Genomic DNA, 24,558 nt, shown 5'->3' on the forward strand with positions numbered 1-24,558 from the left:
CAGGTGCAGGGACAGCCTTCCGTTTCCTCATCTATAAATGAGAGGTGAAACAATTTGCCCCTCGGCGCCTTTCCAGCTAAGAAGCTCTGCCGGGTCCCTCTCTTTTTCTTGCAAGGTGCCTGCATCTGAGCAGGCATCACCTTTCTGCCCAGGCCGTGCACTCCATTTCCCTGGGAGAATGGTTAGGGTCCGAGGGTCTCTAGGGGATGCCTGAGTCTTCTCAGCCGCTGGCTTTGAGGAGAGAAGACAGAGGCCCCTCCTCTACCCCACTCACCTGTGCAATGGGGCCCATAGGCTCTGAGCTGGTGGTTCCCTGTCGGTGGGAGGCCAGGAGTTCAGAGGGCCCCGGAAGCCCTCCAGTCCCTTAGTGCCAGGTGGGGGATAAGACGCACGGGGAGGGCCGCACCCTCCTCTGATGAGCAGCTCTACTTCTTTCCTTTCCCGGGGATCCCAGGTGCCCCTGCACCAGTTCCCCTGCTACTCCTCGGGGCTGGGCGGCCTGGACTGCCCCCCTAGAAGGGCGGAGGGTACTCACCGTGCCGCCACCGCTGCTGTGCCGCCGCTTGCTCCCGGCTGCCTCTGCTCTCCTGCAGTCAACTCTCCTGAGTTCACACATTCATGTGAAATCCTTTTATGCGCGTGGGGCTTGGAAATCCACTCTGCTTGCGAGCTGCCACCTCTGGGAAGTTCTCAGGTCCCTCCTGGCTCAGAGGCCTCTGTCCTGTGGCCCAACTGAGGGAGCGGAGGAAGCCGCTGGTGGAATCATCGGCCGCCACGCCACAAGGGCCCAGGGAGAGCATCTGGATCCCTTCCTACAATCTACAGAAGGGGAAGCGGAGGCCAAGAGAGGCAAGTTGCCTGCTGGGGTCCCCCAGTTAGCGTCAGAGCTGGGACGGGGATCCACACTGGCCTTCATCCTCCTGCCGCTGAGAGGTGGAAACTGAGTAATCAGAGGCCACCTGGCTTTCTTCAATTGGACTTGTCCAATGTTAGATTGGAGGCCAGGGAGCCCACAATTTCCCAAGGGCAGGAGCATAGGGGTGGGTGTGAGGGTGTGAGCATGTGCACACACATGTGTGTGAACACATGTGAGTGTGGATGTGTGTGAATGTGTGTGGATGTGAGTGTGTGAGTGTGTGGATGTGTGTGGCGGTGTGTGAATGTGTGAGGGTGGGCGTGAATGTGTGTGCACATACACGTGTGTGTAAATGCATGTGAGGATGTGAGTGTGAATGTGTGTGCACATGTAGGTGAGTGTGTGTGCACATGTGCGTGTGCACATGAGCATGTGGGTGTATGTGCATGCATGTGAGAGTAAGGTGTGTGCACACATGTGTGATTGTGCATACACGTGCCTGTGCACACATGTGTGCGAGAACACGCATGGGTGAGTGTGCACACACGTGTAAGTCTGTATGCACCCATGTGCCTGTGTGTACACATGAGTGTGTGTATACGTGTGTGTGAATGTGTGCACGTGTGTTTGTGCACACGTTAGTGTGAGTGTACACATGGAGTGATATTGGAGTGGCACATGCAGGTGGAGCAATTTGTTCATCAGTTTCTGGGTTCAAGTTCTCACCAAAATTGCCCCTCATGCCTCAATACAGTCAGGGAGATGACACGGGACCTGACGACTCAGGATGGCACAGGGAATGGTCTGGATGCCCATGGCTGGACCAGCTCTCAGCTGAACCAGCACCACACCTCTTGCAGCTAGAGATGGAGTCTCTTTTGCTAAATCTTGAAACTGAGCTGCCTTGTGGCTTCCTTTGCCAATAGAACGAGGCAGAAGTGGCCATGTGTCAGGTCTGAGCTGCTTCTGTTCTCCCTTGGAGCTCTGCAACCACCATGGACTACTCCTGGACCAGCCTGCTACAGGACGAGACACATGGAGTGCAGCCAGGCTGGCCCAGTTGTCCCCGCTGAGGCCCCACATATGCAGTCAAGGTCAGCAGGGCCACCTAGCTAACCCTCAGCTGAACACAAGCACATGGATGAGTCCTGCCAAGCCCAGATCAGATCAGGAAGGCTGCCCAGTCAACCAATAGACTCGTGTGCAAAAATAAATGCTTCTTGTGGGATGCCACTGAGGTTTTACAGAACTTTTGTGGCAATAGCTAAGTGCAACAGTCCATTTCTTTATGGTGGCTTGATCATTGCTCACATCAGCAACCCTTGTAGGCCCAGACGAAGCAAGGCATGCTGAAATTTAAGAACAGGAGCAGCAGGATAAAATGGAAATGTCCAGACTCTAAGCCCAGCACTAAGCCCTACCCTCTCCTTGCCCATTGCTGTGCTATCCCAGCTGATAACCTATTTATCTTCCTTGGTGATTGGCTGCCATAGGCTGAGTGATTCTTTCCTTGCTTTTGTTTTTTGGAATGCTCGATTCTTTCCTGTTATTTACAAGTTTTTAAAACAATAGGTGCGCCCTAGCAATCTCCAAAGATGATCACAGATTGTTTTTTTCTAACATGATGAGCCATGTGTTTCAATCCATTGCAGATGTTGTTGCTATATTATTGTGATTGCTATTCTTCTTCTTCTTCTTTTTTTTTTTTTTTTTGAGACAGTTTCACTCTTGTCACCCATGCTGGAGTGCAATGGCACTATCTCAGCTCACTGCAACCTCTGCCTCCTGGGTTCAAGCAATTCTTCTGCCTCAGCCTCCGAGTAGCTGGAATTACAGGCGTACACCACCACACCCAGCTAATTTTTGTATTATTAGTAGAGACGAGGTTTCACCACGTTGGCCAGGCTGGTTTCGAACTCCTGACCTTGGGTGATCCACCCCCCTACCCTTCGCCTCCCAAGGTGCTGGGATTACAAGTGTGAACCACTGAGCCCGGCCACTGCTATTATTCTTGATGTTCTAATTCGTTCCTTTTTAAGCTATAATTTTGTCATTATGAGAATATTATATACATGGAGTCATGCAGTATGCAATACTTTGAGATTGGGGTTTTCAGTCATGTCCTTGAAATCCAAATTGTTGTGTGTATTGAAGGAAACCAGATTATGTCACCCCCAAATATGTCTCTTTGACATAAAAAGTATTTCAAGCTGAAGGCAATTAAGAAGAAGCAAATGCAGGAGAAGTTCCCTCTATCCTCTTCCTTTTCTGCCTAAAGGCAGGATATAAATTCTCCTTTGCTGGAGAAGACTCTAGACTCTAATTAGCCCAGAAATGGCTCCAGAGGAAACTGTAAGCAAACCTTACTCCATTAGTTTCTTTCCATATATTTAACTTCCCACCGTTTCCTGCCTTTGGAAGCCCGAAACTGCTTTCCTTTGTCCTGTCATTTCTCTACAAATCCATTGTTCTTTGGGGAAGATGCTATGTAAGCAGATTCTAAGTCACCGCTCCGAGTTACTTTTCCTTGAAGTTTTTCGCAGGTGATGTGTGCTGCGTGGGCTAATTAAACTTGTTTCTCTTGTTAACCTGTCTTGTTGTTAAACAGTCGCAGCTGAAAACCCATTTTAGCTTGATTTAGAACTGGTTTAGAACTGGTTTTTCAACAGTGAGCACACATCAGGAAGCACGGAACAAAAATGCACCCTGCCATTTGCCAGGTTAAAAGATATCGAGAGCCAAAGGAAAATTATTATGAATGAAAAAAAAAAAGACATCAATAACAACAAAAAGAAAATGAAGACAGGTAGAGGTAAAGTTTTGCTTCCCCCACAGCATGAATAGCTTGTTCCTTTTTACTGCTGAGAAGTATCCTATTGTATGGATGTAGCACAGTTTGCTTTTCCATTATTTATTCAGTGAAGAACATTTAGGTTGTTCCCAGTTTGTGTTTATTACAAACAAAGCTGCCATTCACATTTCATGTGGAAGTAAGTTTTATTTTCTCTAGGATAAACACCCAGGAGCAAGATTGCCGAGTCACATGGTAAGTGTATACTTTGCTTTATAATAATCAGCCAAGTTGTTTTTGGGAGTAGCAGTGCCAGTTACATCTGAGACCTCCAGTTGCTCTGTTTTCACCAGCACTTGGTATTATCAGCATTTTTAATTTCAGCCATTCTAATAGGTGTGTAATGGTATTTCATTGTACTTAACGGCTAATGACATTGAACATCTTTTCATATGCCTATTTGCAACCCTATATTCTCTTTGTTAGAACCTCTGTTCAAGCCTTTTGTCCATTTTGTGATTAGGTTTTTTTTTAATACTGTTGAGTTTAGAGAGTTCTTTATATATTGTGGAAACATATCCTTTGTCAGATATATGATTTGCAAATATTTTCTCCCAGCCTGTGACTTTTTATCTTAGCAAGCTCTTTCACAGAGCAACTGTTTTTAATTCTAAGTCCAATTTATTGATTTTTTTTCCCTTTGTGAGTTGTATTTTTGGTGTCTAGTTGAAATTGTAGGTCACAAAGATTTTCCTCCACCCCCATACCTGGGAATACCAAACACACTCCACATTGCTCCCCCTTCTCTGTGGGGGAGAACTGTCAGAGTTAGAGCTGGGGACTGGGTAAAAGTTGGACCTACAAGAATTCCATGGCTGAGGCACTGATTTAGAACTGGTTTTTCAACAGTGAGCATACATCAGGAACTATAGAACCAAAATGCACCCTGCATTTTGCCAAGGATAAAAGATACTGAGGGCCAAAGGAAAATTATTTATGAATGAAAAAAAAAAGACATCAATAACAAGCAAAAATGAAGCTTAGGAGTGAAGAGGAGAGGAAATGCTTGTTCATTTCAATCTGGTAACAAGGCTAGGGTCATGGTCATGGAAGTTTCAGGGAGAAGGAAAGATACTGCTGCAGTGTTTCCACTTGTCATTGAGACAGGCATCCCATGTCATCTATCTCTGTGCAAATCAGCTATTTCTTGGCATGAGGGTTCAGGGGGTACATTGTTGGTGTGGATAGCATTGACAGAACTGGTGGTAGTTTTGGCAGGGCCAGTGGTAGTGTTAACAGGGCCAGTTGTCACATTGACAGGGCCGATGGTAGCATTGACAGGACCAGCAGTAGCACTGACAGGACCAGCATTAACATTGACAGGGCTGGTGGTGGTATTGGCTTGGTTGAAACTGAATACGGTTGGAATCACTGTCACATTCTGAAAGACAAAGGACATGTGGTCATTATCTTCCTCTGTAGTAAACAACAAAAATGGCCACAGATTTTTCTCCCTCCTGTTTCCATACCCTTAGGTAGACCCTCTCTCCCTAATGCTGGGCTTGGTCATGTGACCTTCTTTGGTCAAGGGGACAACAATAAATGTGACCTGTAAAGTGTCTGCCCATTGGAGCTTGCTTTCTCTTGTTGCTCTTTGGAACACTGAACATAAAGAGTGGCCTGCCTTCTGGATAATGCAAGACAAGTGGCCCAGTTGTCCCTATTGATTGCCAGCTTGCAAACAGCCAGACACCCATGTGGGACTGCCCAATATCATCCAGCCACCGGGCAACTCACCAACTGACTGCAGACCCATGGCAAGCCCAGCAGAGGTCAGAAGAACTGCCCAGCAAACCCAGGGAATCAGGAGCTAAATAAGTGGTTGTTGAGTAAGCTATTAAGTTTTGGGGTTATTTGATATGTGGCAAAAGCCAATTGACATAGAAATTGGTAGCTAGAAGTAAGATAACAATAATTCAACACATGCATGGAGTTTGGGACTAGGTAGCAGGTAGGGCTGGAGAAGCTGTGAGTAAGCCTCTAGCAAAAGCTGGAAAAGTGGTGATCTCACTGCTGGAGGAGTCTGGAAAAGGGGAGAGGAAAGTGCCACAGCAGACTGGAGAAATGTTTTCCCATGTTATGTAGTGGTGGAGTGCTGTTGTACTTTAGAAGACAAAAATATGTATCTAATAACTTTTGGATTTGGCTAAGGAGATCATCAGGCAGAATATTGAAAATGTCATTTGGGTGCTTCTGGCTGCATATGATAAAATACTGTGAGAAAGTGAGAGGATAAAGAAGGAATTATGTAGTTTGCAAGTGGTATTTAGAGGCAAAGTAGAGCGCCCAGGACTTGATGAGTTAGAAAACAAGATTATCTCTAATTTCCAAGGTCCTCAATGGATAAATAACATTCAAAGTAAAACTAGGCCTAAGAACAAAGATCAAACAAGGATGTGTCTACACAGCCCTTTGTTAAGACCTTTGAAAGGCTTAATCAGTGCTTATTACACCCTTTCAGCTAGACAGAAATGCTTCTAAGAATCTTAAGGTATTGGTCTCACAGAAGCCTAATCCCAAAACAGACATTGGTAGATTTAGAGTGAGAAGTGTGTCTAGAACACAGTCTCAGGTGTGGCTCTTGTCAGATGGTGAAAGCCATAATCTGATATATAAAACACCGTTGGAGTTTTTAAGGGAATTGTATTAGTAACAGGATTACCAACTTGGACCAAATCTGACTGAAATTGCTCAAACTGCAAAAAGACCTTTGGGGATCACTCTTAATACGGGAAGCAGATTGAGAAAGCAAGATGGAAAATATAGGCCTTTTCTTATGAAAAAAGAAAACATGTTTCTGAGGGTGGAGTCAAGAGTCCAGAGGGTGGAGTCAAGGTCTTGGAGAACAATGGATTAGAAAGCTCTTCTCAGGAAGCAATAGAGAACAATGGAATGGGCAGAATCTTCCAGAGAGTCAAACTGACTCCTAATCAAGAAACATTCTCTGCCCCCAGGGCAAGACAATATGTGTCCCTTAGGATTTCAGAATTATTATGGAGCAGTGACAATCTTGTGCTTCTGTTCTTTCCCTTATTGAGTGGGGAAATACCATAATTCTATGTATCCTATTTTTCTGTCACTTAAGTATGTTGCATATATGGGGACAGAACTTGCTTTTAGTTCATAGGTTTCTGAGTCAAGAAGAGTAATACACCCAAATCCTCCATCACGTCTAGATCTGATTTGGATCCTAGACTTCAAGCCTGATGCCATGATTAGATGGGACATTTGGGCATCCAAAGTATGGGCTGAGCATACTTTGCATCTTGGACAGCTGTGAGTAATTTGTGGCCAGAGGAAAGAGTATTGTAGACTGCAATACTGGTTATGAATCCTTATATTTATCAACCTTTGCTGGGTGACTTTGTAGCTCCTCTTATCAAGAGGTAAAGCTGTTGCTCCACTTGTGGAATCTGGGTTCAGCCGTGTGACTGACTGTGGCCAGTGGGACATTAGCAAATGTGATGCAAGCAGTGACTTAAAGTGCTTGCCTGTAGGGGCTTGCTGTGTCTTGCTACTCTTGGAATCCAGCTCCCCACAAAGAAGCTCAGGTGATCACACTGGAGGATGAGATAACATGTGGAGCAGAGGTGAACTATTTCACGAAGGTCCCTGGAAACCAACCATCCCCAAGCTAAGATACAAGGGTGAGTTCATCTGAGGCCAACAGAAGAGCTACCTGCTGATCATAGCCCAAGCTGATGATGCACAGAATAAATAGAGCTAAATAACCAGAAGTCACTAAGTTCTGGGGTAGGTTGCTATGCAGCAAAACTTATCCTCTCTCAGGCCTCATTTCTCCAGATCTCTGGTTACTTCTTGCTACAGCCCATGCCCAACCCCAGAGCATACTCTGATTGCTGGAACAGAGTCCAATGCTTACCTCAAATTGTTTGCAGCAGGTAGCCTGGCACCCAAAATGTGAGACCACACAAGTGAGGATGAACTCCAGGAGGGCAAAGGGGAGAAGACCACCAGAAATTGCCTTTGAATACGTCTAAAGGCAAGGAGTAATGGAAGACTTTTAGTCCTTCGGGTTGATGGTCTAGGAGACAGTCCACATCTGGAATGCCACACACCTCCCCTGGAAGGCCTGAGACCCTCTCTACATGTGGCCCTTTGGAGCAGATGCTTGGGTCACCCATTTTATATGCCCTTGCCTTACCCTCTTAGTCACTGGCCTGACTTCCAACTGCCAGCATCTACATTCCTTTGCCTCAGGGCTCCCTCTGGCCTCTGGAGCCTACTTTGCTGTTTGCACAGGCTCAAAGTTCCAGGAAATGAGTGTCTCTTGAGAACAGCCCTCTCTCCATGACTGTCAGGGTTTGGTGTATAAATACCCCAGCTCCTTTACCCCTTAGGTTGGTGTTTGCTTCCTCTCCCAGGTAAACTACTTGTATCAATGTCTGCTTCTGGGAGGAACCCAAACTGAGACATTTCAACAAGTGCACTGGCTAGGAAAGGCACTTGTGTGTGAGGGTCTGGACTCCTTGCCTGGAAAGGGGATAGACACCAGCTAGGTCAGGGTCATTAGCTCTGCCTGGCTCCTGGCTTTCTCAGCCATCTTCCAGTATCCCTGCCTCATACTGCCCTTGACAGGTTGGGATGGGTCCTCAGAGCTTCAAGGGATTCTGCCAAGACAGAAGCTAAGGCAGGATTGAAGGGGCCCTACAGAGCTCAGTGTGCTCTGGGCCTGGTCCCTGCCCATAGTAGGGTGAGAGGGGGTCACGGAGTTCCTCTCATTGCTACACACTCTTTCTCTGGAGCAGAGGGTGGGGAGCCCAGGGCTTGGAATGCCTGTTGGAATCCAGTGCCTTTGTGCTACACTGAACTAGTATGCTCCTTGATGACAGAGGTCCTGATTGCCAAATGACCATCTTTAGGATTTATAACTGTTGTGCTCTTGGTTCCACATGACCACAATCCACTCCCTTGTTGGGACATCCTGTTGCATCGTGTTGGACTCAAGAGGCCAGCACCTTGCTGCCACATCCCCTAGATACCAAGTTATACCCTGTGCATCAGGCTTCTTCCTGGGGCCTTCAGGGAGCGCTCCCCTTAGGGACTGCCCTCACTCCTGTAGACACGTCTGGTTTAAGACCCTGTGTCCTGCCAGCCTTCCATTGCCCACTTGGTTAGTCCCAAGAGAGCATCAGATTGCAGCCAACTGTGGAGCTAGCTATTCTCGATCTTGTTCTTCAGGCCTCCTTAAGTACTGTGTCAGTGTTACTGATGTCCTTCCCATATTTCCATGCCTGCTTCCTGACTTTCATTTGCATGGCTTTACCTGAGGGCTTTCTTTGGCCACAAAAATCCTCTGCCCATGAGCATGGCAGACTGGAAGCACTAGGGAATTGATGCCCCTCAGGGGCAGTTTTTGATCAATGATTGAGGGGAGTTGGTGGATAAATACCCCAGCTCCCTCACTCCAGGACAGGGTGTAGCTAAGGAGCATATCATTCCCTGGCTACCAGGGCCCCGGCAGGCTCATCTCCAGGAGTCCTTGCCGGATAATACGTTTGTTTATAGTGTGACTTTCTCCCCTTGTTTGTCTTACTTCTTCCCTCCTCTAGAGAGGTTTCCTAGAATAACCTCTGAAATACATGACTTGCACCTGAATCCTTGTCATTGCATCTGCATCTTGAGGTCCCCCCACCAAAAGACCAGAACTAGCATCAGCACCTCCTGCTTGTGTGAAAGGCTATCCCTTGAGAGACCCCTAGGGGCAGGTGATCTTGTGAGTCTGGGTGTGGCAGCCGCGTAGGCCACTTACCTGGTCACCTGCTACCTCCAAGCAGAGAATAGGATAGGTATGAGGAGGGGTCAACTGGCTACACCTCCCTGAGTCTCAGCGTCCTCACTGTGAAATGGGGTTTATCACAGCCACCTCAGAGGGCACAGGGTTTTGGTGATAGTTAAATAGCTCATGGATGTAGTGGTTGTCATACTAGGATGGAATTCTGGGGCAATTCCATTCTGCTCTGGAAGCAACCTCAGAAGCCCTCTTGGTCCTTTGGCAGCACGGGGCCCTGGCAGTCAAATACTCACCATCACATGGTAAAGGATCAGATCTGTAATGATAATGAAGATCCCGGCAAGGGCGAATAATGAACTGATGATGTTCAAGATGATGCTGCTGTTCACCTGCAGGAGAGGAGGGAGAGGAGACAGGGAGCTGAGTGTGAAGAGTCTGAAACCCGGCTTGTGGGGACTCTTGGGAAGTCGGAGAAGAGAGAAGGCAGGGCAGAAATGGCCAGGCAGGGTGGAGAAGCATTCTCCACCCTGAGAAATCATTGCTTTTTTTTTTTTAAACTTTTATTTTAAGTTCATGGGTACAAGTCCAGGTTTGTTTCATGGGTAAACTTGTGTCATGTTGGTTTGTCGTAGAGATTATTTCATCACTCAAGTATTAAGCCTAGTACTTGTTAGTTGTTTTTACCTGATCCTCTCTTTCCTCCAAATCTCCACCCAAAATCATTCCTTAATCAATGTGCAGTGTCCCTCTATGGCAGGGATTGGATTTGTTTGGGAAAATTTCTTGCTGAGCAGCAGAGGGTAGGCAATGAGATTCAGAAAGAGATAAGGCATGGGCAGAGATCCCAAGCTTGAATTGAGGGAAGGGAGTCGGGGAGACTTGCTCCCGGTGGTGGAAGGCTGGGGCCAGCATGCTGGCAGGATTGGCTGGGGAAGGTTTTCGGAACTGGAAAGTCTCATGTTCAACTCTGAGGGGTCTGCTGCTCGGTGCTGAGGAGCTGAAATCCTCTAATGCTTCATTATCCATTCCCTACTCAAGCTGCTTCCCTTTAAGAGGGTTATGGGGATGAAGACAGAGAAAGATGAAAGAGAAAGGGACGGTGTTCTACATTTGGGCTGAGGCCGGGACAGCTGTAAGATGTATAAAGTAGAAATGGAAGTTGAGATTTCAATAGAAAGTCAGACGTCAGAGCAAGAGAGGGCTAGGAGATCCCCAGGGGTCAGCAGACACCTTGGGGAGAGCATTTGACTTCCCAGGGGATATGGAACTTCCCAGTTCTGTTGGGATACAAAGGGGTGGTGTGAGCTTGGCTGATGCTGGGGTGTCTGGAGGACTCTACTCTTCCTAAAGGGGGTGAAGCAAGGCAGACCGTGGGGCCACAGGAGTTTGCCTTGTAGACTGGAGATTGGTAATTGGGAAACCCTCCATTAGATACCCAGCCCCTAGCTGACCCACTGCTTTCCCATCAAAAGGCAGAAGAAAGATGACAAGCCATGTAGAGAAAGTAGAGAGGGGAAGGAGGACCTGAGAAGGAAGGAGATGAGAGAAGAGCCACTGTGGAGCTCTAAATTTATCCCTAAGCTTCTTAGAGACCGCAACAAAAATCATCAAAACATGACCAGATACTCTGCTGGATGCTGAGACAGAGAATAAATGCTCCAAAGGTACAAGGGAATTCTGGGCCCTGTGCTCTTGGCTGGGACTTTAAATTGTTCAAGGCAGGCATTGCTCTCACTTTTCTAGGTCCACACAAAGAGGATGGTGGAAAATATCTTAAAGAGATGGCCGAAATGCACACCCATTTCTGTTTGGCTCACGCCTGGCTTAATTCAGAGCACCCATAAGGCACTGCATGTAAATACTCACGAGTTTCCTGAAGAGCTAAGTTTTTCAATAGTAAAATGCAATAGTTAAAAAGGAACAGTTTCAGAATCAGAGAACTCTGGAGTCAAATCCCAGCTCGGCCATGTACTCACTGTGTGATCTTAGACAAGCCACCTGACCTCTCTGCTGCTCAGTTTTCTCCTCTGAAAAATGGGGATAATACAGCTTCATAGAGTGGTGGGGATTGACTGGAATAAGGTTTGGAAACGCACTGTACCCAGGGCCAGGGCCAGGGCCAGGCCACACCACTACTGTGAGTCCCCTTTTTCCATGGTAGAGAGTCAAATTCCAACACTCAGGAATCATCAAAGACAGCACTGTGACTCACCACACAAGGACTGGGATCCTTTGCAGCCCATACTGAGAGGGATCCAGATATAATATACTATGCAGACAAAAAAGAAAAAAAAGAATGACCAATTGTGCAACATGTTAAAAAAGACAGCTGTCCACCCAGAGACACATTTCTCAATCTTTTGTTCTATGCACCTTGTTTCACAAAATGTGTAAATCTGTTTATTTCCTCCCAACGTTTTTACTATCCCAATGGTTAGGCACCGAATATACTAAATACCATGATACTCAAACTCCTGTGGGTCTAGGCTAACATCTTCCTTCCCCCTAAAAACCTGAATTTTGTCCCAGGATGCTGTAAGTCTCATTATTATTACTTTTTGACTGATTCTCCTTGAGTCCACTGTCTGGACATGTCATCGCCCAAATGCATTTATTACTCATTTGGCCTCACGCTGCCCTATGCTCAACTGTGAGCTTGGAAAACCAGGGGCTGAGTAGTGTGGTGGGTGGGGCCTTGGGGCTGGGAGATAGGAGACCTGGGCTGTGGCCTCATCTGCTGTGGTTCTGGACCCAGCTGGAGGGTCCTCTTTAGCCCTTGATGCTGCTAGGCAGGTGATGGAAACATGAACATCAGAAGCAGTAAGAGCTCTGTTCAGTTATGAGAGCCCGGAACTGAGGGGGCCTGGGCTCAGGACGTTGCTCCAGCACTTTCTGGCTATGAGGATGTGGTGGTGTCATCCTCATAGCCAGAAAGTGCAAGAGGAAGATCTTGAGCTTCAGTCTCCTCGTCTGGCAAATGGGCATAGATCATGATTCCGGCCCTCTCTATCCACAAGTGGGCCATGCAGTTCAAGTGAGAGAACAAGGGTGGGATTATTGATGGGGGAGAATAGGGGCACTCAGGGGTTTTGCTAGCTCTCTTGAAGCTGCCCCTCAAAGGAACTCACTTCCTCCCAAACAAAATGCCTAGTGGGGGAAAAGAGACAGCTGCACGCAGATACAGAATTATTCCATATATATGCGTTTGTAAACACGCAAAGCCAAGTCACTCGTTGCTTAGGCATATAGGTAAACATGATCAGACCATAAAGAAAAGCAAGGGAGGCCGGGCGCAGTGGCTCACGCCTGTAATCCCAGCACTTTGGAAGGCCAAGGTGGGCGGATCTTGAGACCAGGACTTCGAGACCAGCCTGGCTAACATGGTGAAACCCCATCTCTACTAAAAATACAAAAATTAGCTGGGCGTGGTGGCGCATGCCTGTAATCCCAGTTAGGAGGCTGAGGCAGGACAATCGCTTGAATCTAGGAGGCAGAGGTTGCAGTGAGCCAAGATTGTGCCACTGCATCTCAGCCTGGGCGACAGAGTGACTCCATCTCAAAAAAGAAAAAGAAAAAAAAAAAAAGGGAATTAAAACATTAAATTGAAAATAGTGGTTACCTCCGGGGGCATAGAGAGGATACTCATAGGGATTTAAAAATTTAAAAACTGTGAGTGATGCTTTGTTTTTTAAGTTAGGTGGTGGACACACAGGTGTTCATTTTTTAAAACTTCAATTTATTATTTCTAATTGTGGTAAAATACACACAAATTAAAACTTACCATTCAAACCCCTTCAAGTGTTCAGTTTACTAACACCAAGAAAATTCACATTGTTAGGCTGGGTGGGATGGCTCATGCCTGTAATCCCAGCACTTTAGGAAGCCAAGGTGGGCAGATCACCCTGAGGTCAGGAGTTGAAGACCAGGCTGGGCAACATGGCGAAACCCTGTCTCTACTAAAAATATAAAAAATTTGGCTGGCCTGGTGGCACACGGCTGCAATCCCAGCTACTAGGGAGGCTGAGACAGGAGAATTGCTTGAAGCCGGGAGGTGGAGGTTGCAGTGAGCTGAGATGGCACCACTGCACTCCAGCCTGGGCAATAGAGTGAGACTCTGTCTCAAAAAAAAAAAAAAAAAAAGAAAAAAAGAAAAGAAAATTCATATTGTTGTGCAACCAGCCACCCCAAGAACTCCTTTTATCATCCTAAATTGAAACTCTGTCCCTATAAAACACTAACTCCCCATTACCCCCTTACCCGGCCCCTGGCAACCACCATGCTGCTTTCTATCTTTATGAATTTGACTACCCTAGGGACCTCATCTAAGTGGAAGCGTACATGTGGGTGTTCAGTTTATTAATATTTAAGCTCTGCAAGATGAAATACACTCAATGGCCTGCTGGTAAATGATTAACATCTGCCTTATAAGGTGGCAGCAGTGCAGGAAAGGGCCCTGATTTGGAGCACGTGTTGATTTCCATGTCGTATATACACCCAACATGGCTAACTTCCTGCTACCAAATGGTTTGACAATCATTTTACATAATTCCTGGAAGTTTTACAATTGGCTCCCATAACTGATATGGTGGGTAGATGCTGTCTATAGCACACAACTTTACGTACTCTGAGTTACATACGAGATATTTCTTTTTTTTTTCTTTGAGACAGGCTCTCACTCTGTCACCCAGGCTGGAGTGCAGTGGTGTGATCATGGCTCACTGCATCCTGCACCTCCTGGGCTCAGGTAGTCCTCCCACCTCAGCATCCCAAGTAGCTGGGACTAGAAGCGCACACTACCACACCCAGCTAATTTTTGGTATTTTTGTAGAGATGGGGAGTCTTGCCATGTTGCCTAGGCTGGTCTCAAACTCCTGACCCCAAGTAATTCACCTATCTCGGCCTCCCAAAGTGCTGGGATTACCTACGTGAGCCACCCTGCCTGGCCATATCAGATAAATATTTCGTAAAAGAGAACCTAGAGAGGGTGGAAGTGGTGAAGCACATAATAATGAGTCTTTGTGGCCAATAGTTCCCTAGAGGCTGGGTGGGGGGTATGGGAGATGGGGAGGGTGGTGGTGGGAGGGAGTGTTGCTGGGGCAGGGAGATGGAGGGGTGGTTGGATCTTCAACCCTTTGCCATATCTGCAGGTTGGAGGCTGGCTCTAGTCTATGGAGTCATATTACTGGGAATGGGATTCCATGCTCCTTCTTCCTCCACTTCCTTCTTGTCCCAGTCTGGTGACCCAGGAAGGAGACCATATGGCCTTGTACTCACGGATAATCCTCCCCAGAGTGGGTAGCCTGACACCCAGGTCACAGAAAAATAGTGATACAGCACAGGGTTAATTGCAGAGAACATGTGCGTCAAGCCGATGAGGATCTGGATGGCCTGCAGGGAGAACAAGTCACTGTGAGAGAGCAGAACTGGGGCCTGTGGGCTGCGGAGCTGTGCTTTGCATCCTGGCTGTGCCCTAGAATCACCCCAGGTGCGACTGGTGTTGGGACTCATCCCAGACCAACTGGATACAAATCTCTGAGGGTGGGGTCCGTGCCTGGGTGTGTTTTAAAAACTTCACAGGTGATGCAAATTTGCACTCAGGCTGAAAACCACAGGCATAAAGGAAAGGTAAGACGCCTATAACAGAGCAGGAAATGTCTTTCCTTTAGACTGAGCCCACAAGTGTGCAGAGACACGGGCCGAGCCCGGGTCGTGGCTGAAAACTGCTTGGACTCCTGTCCTGGCTGCGGCACTGGCCGGCTGTGTGGTCTCCAGCAAATATCCTCTCTGCCTCAGGGTTTCCTTATTTGCAGGGAAACCGAAAATGTCAAATCCTAGAAAATGTAGCATTCCTATGCGTGATGTGAGCATCGTTCTCCAACAGTTGTTGGCCAAAATTCATGTGATGAATCCGATTTTTCCAAAATAGATGATTCTGACGATTCAGACCATTCGGTGTCAGTTCTGTTTAGAAATAACTCAAAGAAAGGTCTTTATATTTTATTTTCACTCTGAAAATCAGCCAGATTTGCTTCAGCCTCCAGAGCATGTTTATGAGAGGCTACGTATTTGCAAGATGGGGGTAGTAACAGTATCCAGCTTGTAGGGCTGTGGTGGAGATTAAAAGTGTCTATGAAACTTGCAGCCCAGTTCCTAGCATGCAGTAGGCGTTTCTTTCTTTCTTTCTTTCTTTTTCTTTTTTTTTTTGAGTCAGTCTCGCCCTGTCACCCAGGCTGGAGTGCAATGGTGTGATCTCGGCTCACTGCAACCTCTGCCTGCCGCGTTCATGTGAATCTCCTGCCTCAGCCTCCCAAGTAACTGGGACTACATGTGCCTGCCACCCTGCCCAGCTAATTTTTAAAATATTTTTAGTAGAGATGGGTTTCACCATGTTAGCCAGGATGGTCTCGATCTCCTGACCTGGTGATCTACCCGCCTCGGCCTCCTAAAGTGCTGGGATTACAGGCATGAGCCACCGCGCCCGCCCTGAATGCAGTAGGTGTTTCAATGCCCTCTGCTGACACCATTCATCTTCCCAGTACCGATATTCTCTTTGTGGCCTTCTCTATGACGTCCCCACAGTTCCCCTTGGCAATGTACACACCAGGAGATCCTCTGTCTCCTGCAAGTCCTGTGTTTTTCCCCCTTCCTCCTTGCTTTTCCTCCACTGTTGCCACTGTCTGAAATCTGCTTGCTTTACTCTCCTCCTATTGAAATCCTACCCTTACCTTAAGGGAATCAGAGAGATTCTTTTTCTGATCCCTGATCCAGGATGAATCCCCTCTCATTTGGGGCTCCTACAGGGTTTACCACTGGCTTCTCTGGGCCTCAGTTTCCTCAGGGATCAAATAGCCAGTGTAGGGCAGCGGCTCCCTGCCCTCCTGGTCCATGAGTCTATGAATTGGTGACAGACCTGGGTTTCATACGAACATCCCTTCCTAAGACGACATGCTTGACTCTGTCTATAGGCCCACTTTATCAGTATGTTAATGAACCCCTTTCCCATTTAGAAAAAAAAAATAGTGCCACTTGCTGTCAACACTCATTTAATTTTACACACACACTCTTGAGGCTGAAGCAAATCTGGCTGATTTTCAGTGTGAAAATAAATGATAAAAATGGTTCTTCGAGTGATTTCTAAACAGAACTAACATCAAAATTGTCTACTTCGGAAACATTGGATTCATCAAATGAATCTTTGGCCAAGAACCGTTCGAGAACAATGTTAACACCATGAGTAGGAATGCTACATTTTCCAGGACTTGACATTTTTAGCAATTGAGAATTACTGTATTTTGTAAATGGGAATACTACTACTAAAACCAGAATGCTATAAATAGAATGACGTCTCTTGTTTCCAAGGTCGATATGCTAGAGCAATGTGAAAGTTATAATAAAAGGGAGATATTGCATGGCAAAGTTATCTTGGGGTAAATACTGCAGCCGCAAGTGCTGCTGGCGAGTATTCTTGGGGCAAACGGGAAAAGGGCTAAGAGGCAGGCATGGTTTCCTTCCCAAATCAAAATTATAATTGATTCAAGATAGCTCACATTTTTGGCTTTTTGGCTTTTCATTTTGTTTGGCCAGGTTCCCCAGACATTTGCTCTGACTTAATTCTGTTTTGACAAATTTTCAAATCCTTCCAAAATATCTTAGAATAATTGGGAGTCAAAGTTAACAAGCCTTTACCCAGTATTAATTAATAATAAGGATAGTCATTGTAATACACGATGATAATTACTACGCAATATCATAGACCAGCTTTACCTTTTGGAGGATTTCCACACACATTTATAATCTCACTCGATGCTCGTGACCAGGATTTCTATTCCTGATCGCTGTTTTATAGAATTTAGTTCCGGATTTGATTTTGATTTGTTTGGGAGGCAAACAATGCCTTGTTTCTGGTACAATCTACTTGTCTACTCCTGAAGGATCCTGGGTTAAATGAGGAGGAATGGGTCCCCTTCCTGAACCTGCCTTTGTCTTCCTGCCTCCAGGAGGCAGTTTGTAACTTCTCAAAGAAGCCAGACAATTTGCTCTTTGGGCACCCCCAATAACTTATGCATGTCTCACGGCAATTGCCAGAAGGAATTGTAATTACGACAGCCGCCATGAACAAAGACCCTCCTTGGTCTTCATGGATCATGTCTTGGTTATCTCGGAGTCTCCAGCTCCTTGCAGGGTGCCTGCCGTGTTGAATGGATGAGTGCATAGAGTATGGGCATCTGTGACATGCCAGTCTCCATACTAGGAGTTGGTCGGGCATCCAGTGGGATCTGGCTTCTGCCTCAAAAACAGAATTGAACTGAGTTTTGCAAGGTGCTAAATGAAACTGGAGGAGGCAGGAAAGAGGCAGGGGCCCCCTTGATTGAAAAGGAAATCACAAAACCTCGGGGCTGGAAGGAATTTAAGAAAGCTGAATCTTCTTATTCTAAAGATGACGAAATGAGGACCCAGAGCGAGGAAGAGATGTCTGCAAGGCCACTCAGCAAATCTAGCTGGCCTGAGACCTGGACTGCCTGACTCCCCGCTCGGTGGTGTTTTCAGTGGAACTGTTGCTGACCCATGCCCCTGATAGATAACTGGGCAAGGGGGGAAAGTTCACTGATTATTCGGCCTCCTCCAAAGACCATGGGTCTCCTTGGGGAGTGGGAGGAAGACAAGGGAGAGGGGCCGGCATCTGGGTGACTGTGCTGGGTCCAGCCTCTAGAAACCACCCCCCACACCCACACCATCTCCGCTTTACCCTCTGAACACATTCCCTTCCTCATCCCAGAGCACTAGACGTGGGCTTATGAAGTGACCCAAATCGGAGAGAAGGAGAAATCACACTTACCCCTAATGTTCTGACCTCCTCATTTATGAATTTCTTGGGATTAAATGCAGTAAATGATGCAAATGATGTGTTCCACTGGGATGAGTCTGAGGTGTGTGTCAGCCCAGGGTTAGCATTTGGAGGATTCTGAGGGTCTCCAGGCCGTGTCTGGAGATTCGTTGTTCCCTGTGTGTATTGGATCACTCCAGGCACAGTCTGCAAACTGGCTGTTCCCACCGGATACGGTTGGTGATACCCAATGGGTTGACTCTGTGCACCTGCCACTGGGTTCTGGCTCATCACGAGTAGATTCTGTAAGTTTGCTCTTCCTGTATCACACTGGATTACTTTTGGTGAGACTGGGTAAGTGATCACCCCTGAAGGCTGCAGATGACTTCCAGAGGCCACGGGGTAGCTGGGCTGGATGACGTGAACACTGCCTGGGGCAATAATGCCAGGTACACTGTTGGCTCCAATCGCCTGTTCGGTCATGGTGCACAACTGCTGCAAAATACATGAGAAGATGCATTTCCTTCTTTTGACAAAATGAATAATGCATCTTATCTCATTCTTATCTTTAGTTTCATCTTCATTAAAATAAGAATCACCTACCGTGGTACCAGACAAAATAAACTTCTTGCCTTTCTTGGCAAGAACATGCTGTTTTCCTTTTATGGGTTTGGATTTGCAAGACTAAGTTTCCCAAGGCTACTTAGCTCCTTGTAGACCTTTCGTTCACAGTCTGGGTGGTGGCTTTGCTTAGTCCCCTGCAGTTGGCATTTTAACCTACATGCTTTGAGTTTGTTGAGTGGGCACAGGCTACCTCCCCATCTTGCCCCCTGCTCTGGCAACAGCTGATTGATCTGGGGGTGAACAACTAACCCCAAACGCTCTGGTAACTTCTTTCTCCTGGGAATCTGGAATTGGACCCAAGGACTACTGTGGGATGGGAGGCTATGCAGAGCTGGACGGGTCACATTTATGTTTGTGCAGGGGGAGCAGAGAACACCAGTTAGCAGAGTGAAGAGAATAAAGCTGAGAAGCACTGGGAGAGGGAGAGATAAAAGAAGAGGAGAGAAGGAGAGAGAGAGGGAAAGGAGAAGGGGGAAGGAGAGAAAGAGAGAGCGAGAGTGAAGGAGAAGGGAAGACAGATACACAGACACAGACAGACACACAGAGAGAGGGAAGGAGGGTGGAAGACAGATACACAGACATAGACACACACACACACACAGAGGGAAGGAGGGAGGAAGACAGACACACAGACATAGACACACACACATACAGAGAGAGAGAGACAGAGAGACAGAGGGAAGGAGGGAGGAAGACAGATACAGAGACAGACACACACACACAGATACACACACAGACGCACACACATACATACACACACACACAGATACTACCTTGGTCCTTGATGTCCTTTTGACTCTTTGTTCTAGGTTCTCATTTGCCTCAGCTGTACTTCTGTCCTTGAAGTCTATAACTAGTTAACTCATTTATGGGTTTAATTTAATTAAGGTATTTCGTGTATGGTTTCTCAACATTAATTGGTTCCAGGGTGAAAAAACAGACTGCCTTTCCGAGGCTTCTTGGGTGCTGTTGACATCCTAGGAGGAACCAGGGACCAAGTGGCCTGGGAATGATCATCCCTTTCAATCTCTTCATGGGTCTTGTGCATGTTGGTGTTGGGATTGGGACCACGTAGAAACTTTCCTGTATTTTCCTTGTGTTTAAACCATTATGGTCCAGGGTCCTAGAGATTATGATAGTGTCAAGCCCTTAACAGCCTGCAGCTTCTACTCAATCTTGAGCATTAGAAAAAGCTGAGAAGGGAATCACTTGGAGGGAGACCTGGGATATTGTTCCAATTTGATAAAGACTGATACGCTGGACTTAGAGCATTGCTTAATTCTTTTTATGCTGGTGAGCAAGTGTGCAATGGGAGGAGGTAGCATGTAGCCCTCAGAACATTATAGATATTATTAGATGGAAAGATATCCCATTCAGATGAGAGATAAGGTTACTCGTGTACTTTACTTATTAACTGTTGTGGCTGGTGGGCTTATCCCTTTACTTAAGTTATACACTCCTTACTGGCAAGACACCAAATCCTATGGCGCAAAATAAGGTGTGCAGGACCCAGAAGTATGTTCTCAGGAAGCTTTCTGTCCTCTCTAGATCACAAGCATAAATTGATCCCCCTGTCCCAACTGCATCCTGAGTGAGAGAAACACTCGAAATTGTCAATGGTCATCTTGAGTTTGGTGCTAGCTGATGAATTGGCATTATTTAAGATTAATCATCTGTAAAATAAACTCAAAAGCAAGACAGTATCAGGGTTAAGACCTTAGACAGCCCTAAGTCCACTTCTCAGTTCCTTCATTTATTAGTTGTACGACCTTGAGCAAGTTGCATATGTTCTCAGTTTCTTATCTATAAAAGGTGCATAATAATGGCACCTTCTCCAAAGGGTGTTTTGAAGATTGAGAAAACTGCCAGCATGGAACCTGGCACAGAGGGAACAGTTAACATTTGTTCTTTGTCGAAAGGTAGAGACCACCCATAAGAGAAGGGCCATTGTTTAGCAAAGTCTTGGAACCAACCCAAAGGCCCCTCAACAATAGACTGGATAAAGAAAACGTGGCACATGTACACCATAGAACACCACATTGCAGCCATAAAAAAGAATGAGTTCATGTCCTTTGCAGGGACGTGGATGTAGCTGGAAACCATCATTCTCAGCAAACTAACACAGGAACAGAAAACCAAACATAAGCGGGAGTAAAACAATGAGAACACATGGACACAGGGAGGGGAACATTACACACTGGGGCCTGTCAGAGGGTGGGGAGCAAGGGGAGGGAGAGCATTAGGACAAATACCTAATGCATGTGGGGCTTAAAACCTAGATGATGGGTTGATAGATGCAGCCAACCACCATGGCACATGTATACCTATGTAACAAACCTGCACATTCTGCACATGTATCCCAGAACTTAGAGTAAAATTAAAATAAAATAAAATATAATATAATAAGTGTTACCTCAATCTTAAAAAGGAGAAGGGCTACTGTTTTGAATATTTTTCCTAATTGACCCCATACTATTTTGATTTAGTATTAATAGCAGTGGATCTCAAAGTATGGTCTCTGGACTAGCAGTATCAGTATCACTGGGAACTTGTTGGAAAGTCAAATTCTTGGTCCCCTCCCCAGAACTACTAGAAAGTCCAGGGGCAAGGATCAGCCATCTGTGTTTCAACACACCCTCCAGGTGATTCTCATGCTGCTGAAGTTTGAGAACCACTTCCATGCAGAAATGCCGTACACTTCTCTTTTGTGGTTTCACTTCTCTTTCCTTGGATCCCAACAGTTCAAAATATTGGTTATATAAAGCTTCAGGAAATTCCTAGCTTTTTCCTTATTTTAAAATCTAGTTGATCTCTGAGGCCCCTTTCCATGCTACTCTTCCATAGGAAAAATAACTGTCACTGGTCTGTCACCTGACGGCTAAGGCACTCAACCCTTGTCTTCTCACTCCTTTTGATCTGACCTGCCTCTTTGCAAAGTAGGGAGACCAAGGCTCTGAAAGTGGAATAACTTCCCTACAATTATGCAACCCACAGGAATAGATCTGAGACTCAAATTTACCTTTTTCTGACTGCTATTTACATTTCACTATGTTTTCATTTCCCAGAAGAAGTGTTCTACCAGTGACAAAGGGACGGTGGAATGTTCAGCTGCATGAATGGAGGCCGTGCAGGCAGTGTGAGCCACGTCTGCCTTAGACCTTGGCATTCCTTGCTTTCTTGAAGAATAACAGGTTTCCCAGGAGGGTGGTTTAGAATAATAACTACAGCATTCTTGGATGTGGATGCTTCACAACCTTATAGATATAAGGCGGTTCCCCCAGCAATATATTATTGTTATTACTATTTTTTGGACAAACTATCTGAGGCTCAGAGAGGTTAAGTACCTTGACCATAATCACACAGCTAGGAAATGCTGAAGTTGAGGTTTGAAATACAAGAATTGAAAGTCTGCCTGCCTTCAATTTTCATAATGAATACTGCGCTAAATGTTATACTCTGCTTCATGATATTAAAAAATGAATCATTTCACTCTTCCTTTTTTCCAGAGCAGGACTCCTTCTTCGATGTATGAAAAACAATACAATTGTAGACCCGACAATTGGCACAAACAGCTGGGCCTTGTGAGGGATGCTCCTGGGACCCCTGAGATTCTACCTCCTGTCAGGAAAATGTCAGGAACAAAGAGAGTGGTTCTGCCTGTAATCCCAGCACTTTGGGAGACTGAAGCGGGCAGATCACGAGGTCAGGAGATCGAGACCATCCTGGCTAACACAGTGAAACCCTGTCTCTACTAAAAAATACAAAAAATTAGCCGGGCGTGTTGACGGGCACCTGTAGTCCCAGCTACTAGGGAGGCTGAGGCAGGAGAATGGTGTGAACCCAGGAGGTGGAGCTTGCAGTGAGCTAAGATCGCGCCACTGCACTCCAGCCTCAGCGACAGAACAAAACAAAACAAAACAAAACAAAAAGAGTGGTTCCGTCAGAAGCCGTTCTACCACTTCTAGACTGAGGTCCTAAGTAGACCCAATCGCAGTATGCCTACAATGCCTACAGCTGGGCTCAGGGAGCAGGACCGCCAGAAGAGGCCTCACAGTCTCCAGCCTTCTATCTTAAGATTGCTGTGTCCATGCAGAGACAGGAGCTCTCTGTTGTGACTCTTCAGTTACTTCCCAGACTCCCAGTACCTCCAAGGATGGGTGGCTGCACGGCTATCTTGCTGGAAGGCACTACTGTATGTCTGAACCCCTGATTCCTTGTGGTTACCAAGAGACACTTCCCAGGGACTGCCTAGGTCCACGTCTCTGCTGGTGCTATCCAGGCTCTGTCAGTCTTGCAGAAGAATTCACAGAAGTCTTACCTTGTGGTCCTGGGAAGTCTTTGGATGCTCTTTCTTCAGGCTCTGTGGGCTTCTGCAGCCTGATCTAGAAATACCGGTGCTAGCTGATGGATTGGCACTATTTAATGTTAATCATCTAGAAAATAAACTCAAATTAGGTTTCTCTTTCAAGTTCCAAAGTCCTCTTTGCAGTTTCATTTGGAGTCAATACGTGATCTCTGGCATCCATGTTGAGTTTATTTGCCCCTCAGAGTATTTATGGCCTTGGCTAAAGTAGGATTCCATGGGATCTTCTTCAAAACTTTCTCTCTGAGAAAGTGAGAAATCCAGAAGTGGGTCATTAAGATTTCATGAGCCAATAGATTTCTCTTATGAGCCATTAGTGAGCATTTATTGAGTGTCTGGTGTGTGCGCTGGGTGGTATGCTAGGATAAGAGGTGCTCTAGAATTTGCAAGGATTTGATGAGACAGAATATAACCCCTGTTGGGATAATTCTAGTACAAGCATGGATAGAACAAACAAATATTCAGTCAGAACATCAGTGATAACGTAGTTGGGAGATGTGTCAAAGGGCTGGGCTTGTCCTGGGAGGTTTGCCGAGTGGCTGGACATGGAACTGGACATGTAACTCAAATTGGACATCGAAAGAAGGATTGGATCAAAGCTGCACAGAAGGCACAGTGTATTCCAGAAGAGTGTGAACCAGAGGCGTGGGAGCATGTTCAGATTCATCCCATCCTCCAACACTCATCCTGAAGCCTTTTCCTCCACAAAGCCTTCCCTGAACTTTCCAGTCAAACGAAGTATCTTTGAAACCCAAATGCCCCAAATGTGAGCTGCCTGGGATGTGTGTGTGTGTGTGTGTGTGTGTGTGTGTCTCCAATTTTTTCCAGCTTTATAGAATCACCCTTTCCTTTAGTTTACATGAACTGGCTAAAGCCGCCATTCTATATATAGTGGCTCCATTCCCAATAAGTTGGAGGAGTTTTTCATGTAGATTACGCTTTACGTAGTCAATTTCCTTGCTCAGTTGCCTATACGCTCCTGATCTCCCTCACATCTCCCCTTTTACAGCTGCTTGTCCACCCCACATGAACTCAGTCCTGGAACACAGCTCCAGCTGTGGGTTGAAATGGGAACCTCCAAAAAGATATACTGAAATCTTAACCCCTTATCTAGTATCTCAGAATGTGAGTTTATTCCGAGATAGTTTCATGGCAAAAGTAATGAGGTTAAAAGGGCCCTAATTTATTATGACTGGTGTTTTTGTAAAAAGGGAATATCGCACAGACTTGCACACAGGGAGAAGGCTGCATGAACGTGAAGGCAGACTCTGGGGTGATGCATCTA

The 24,558-nt window shown here is 46.2% G+C and overlaps 1 protein-coding gene and 1 long non-coding RNA gene across 21 annotated transcripts in view; one reads left to right on the forward strand and one right to left on the reverse strand.

Annotated features, from left to right (window-relative positions):
• The window catches only part of LOC144334199 (uncharacterized), a 78,648-nt gene extending 55,426 nt beyond the window's left edge, over positions 1 to 23,222 (forward strand). For 15 of the 19 annotated variants that reach the window (XR_013403773.1, XR_013403775.1, XR_013403770.1 and 12 more), the window contains one exon: positions 455 to 4,088. This is a non-coding gene — a long non-coding RNA (uncharacterized LOC144334199). Of the gene's footprint in view, positions 1 to 454; positions 4,089 to 21,975 lie in introns of those variants that run through there. The other 4 variants (XR_013403763.1, XR_013403768.1, XR_013403778.1 and 1 more) reach the window with 3 other exon arrangements.
• MS4A18 (membrane spanning 4-domains A18) lies at positions 3,835 to 23,370 on the reverse strand. 2 transcript variants are annotated; one of them, XM_077962770.1, is made up of 7 exons: positions 23,229 to 23,370; positions 18,299 to 18,781; positions 14,737 to 14,850; positions 11,675 to 11,731; positions 9,756 to 9,851; positions 7,591 to 7,704; positions 3,835 to 5,088 (listed from the first exon to the last, which is right to left on the reverse strand). In XM_077962770.1, the coding sequence occupies exons 2-7, from the start codon at positions 18,767 to 18,769 to the stop codon at positions 4,825 to 4,827; spliced, it is 1,116 nt and encodes a 371-aa protein (XP_077818896.1). In that variant the 5' UTR covers positions 18,770 to 18,781; positions 23,229 to 23,370; the 3' UTR covers positions 3,835 to 4,824. The 2 variants fall into 2 exon arrangements, with proteins under 2 accessions (XP_077818896.1, XP_014969578.3); XM_015114092.3 differs by having other exon boundaries at positions 18,299 to 18,778; positions 23,229 to 23,350.
• Positions 23,371 to 24,558: the final 1,188 nt, after the last annotated feature.

This window comes from Macaca mulatta, chromosome 14 (assembly GCF_049350105.2).
Source record: "Macaca mulatta isolate MMU2019108-1 chromosome 14, T2T-MMU8v2.0, whole genome shotgun sequence".
In the NCBI taxonomy this organism is placed as follows: Eukaryota; Metazoa; Chordata; class Mammalia; order Primates; family Cercopithecidae; genus Macaca; species Macaca mulatta.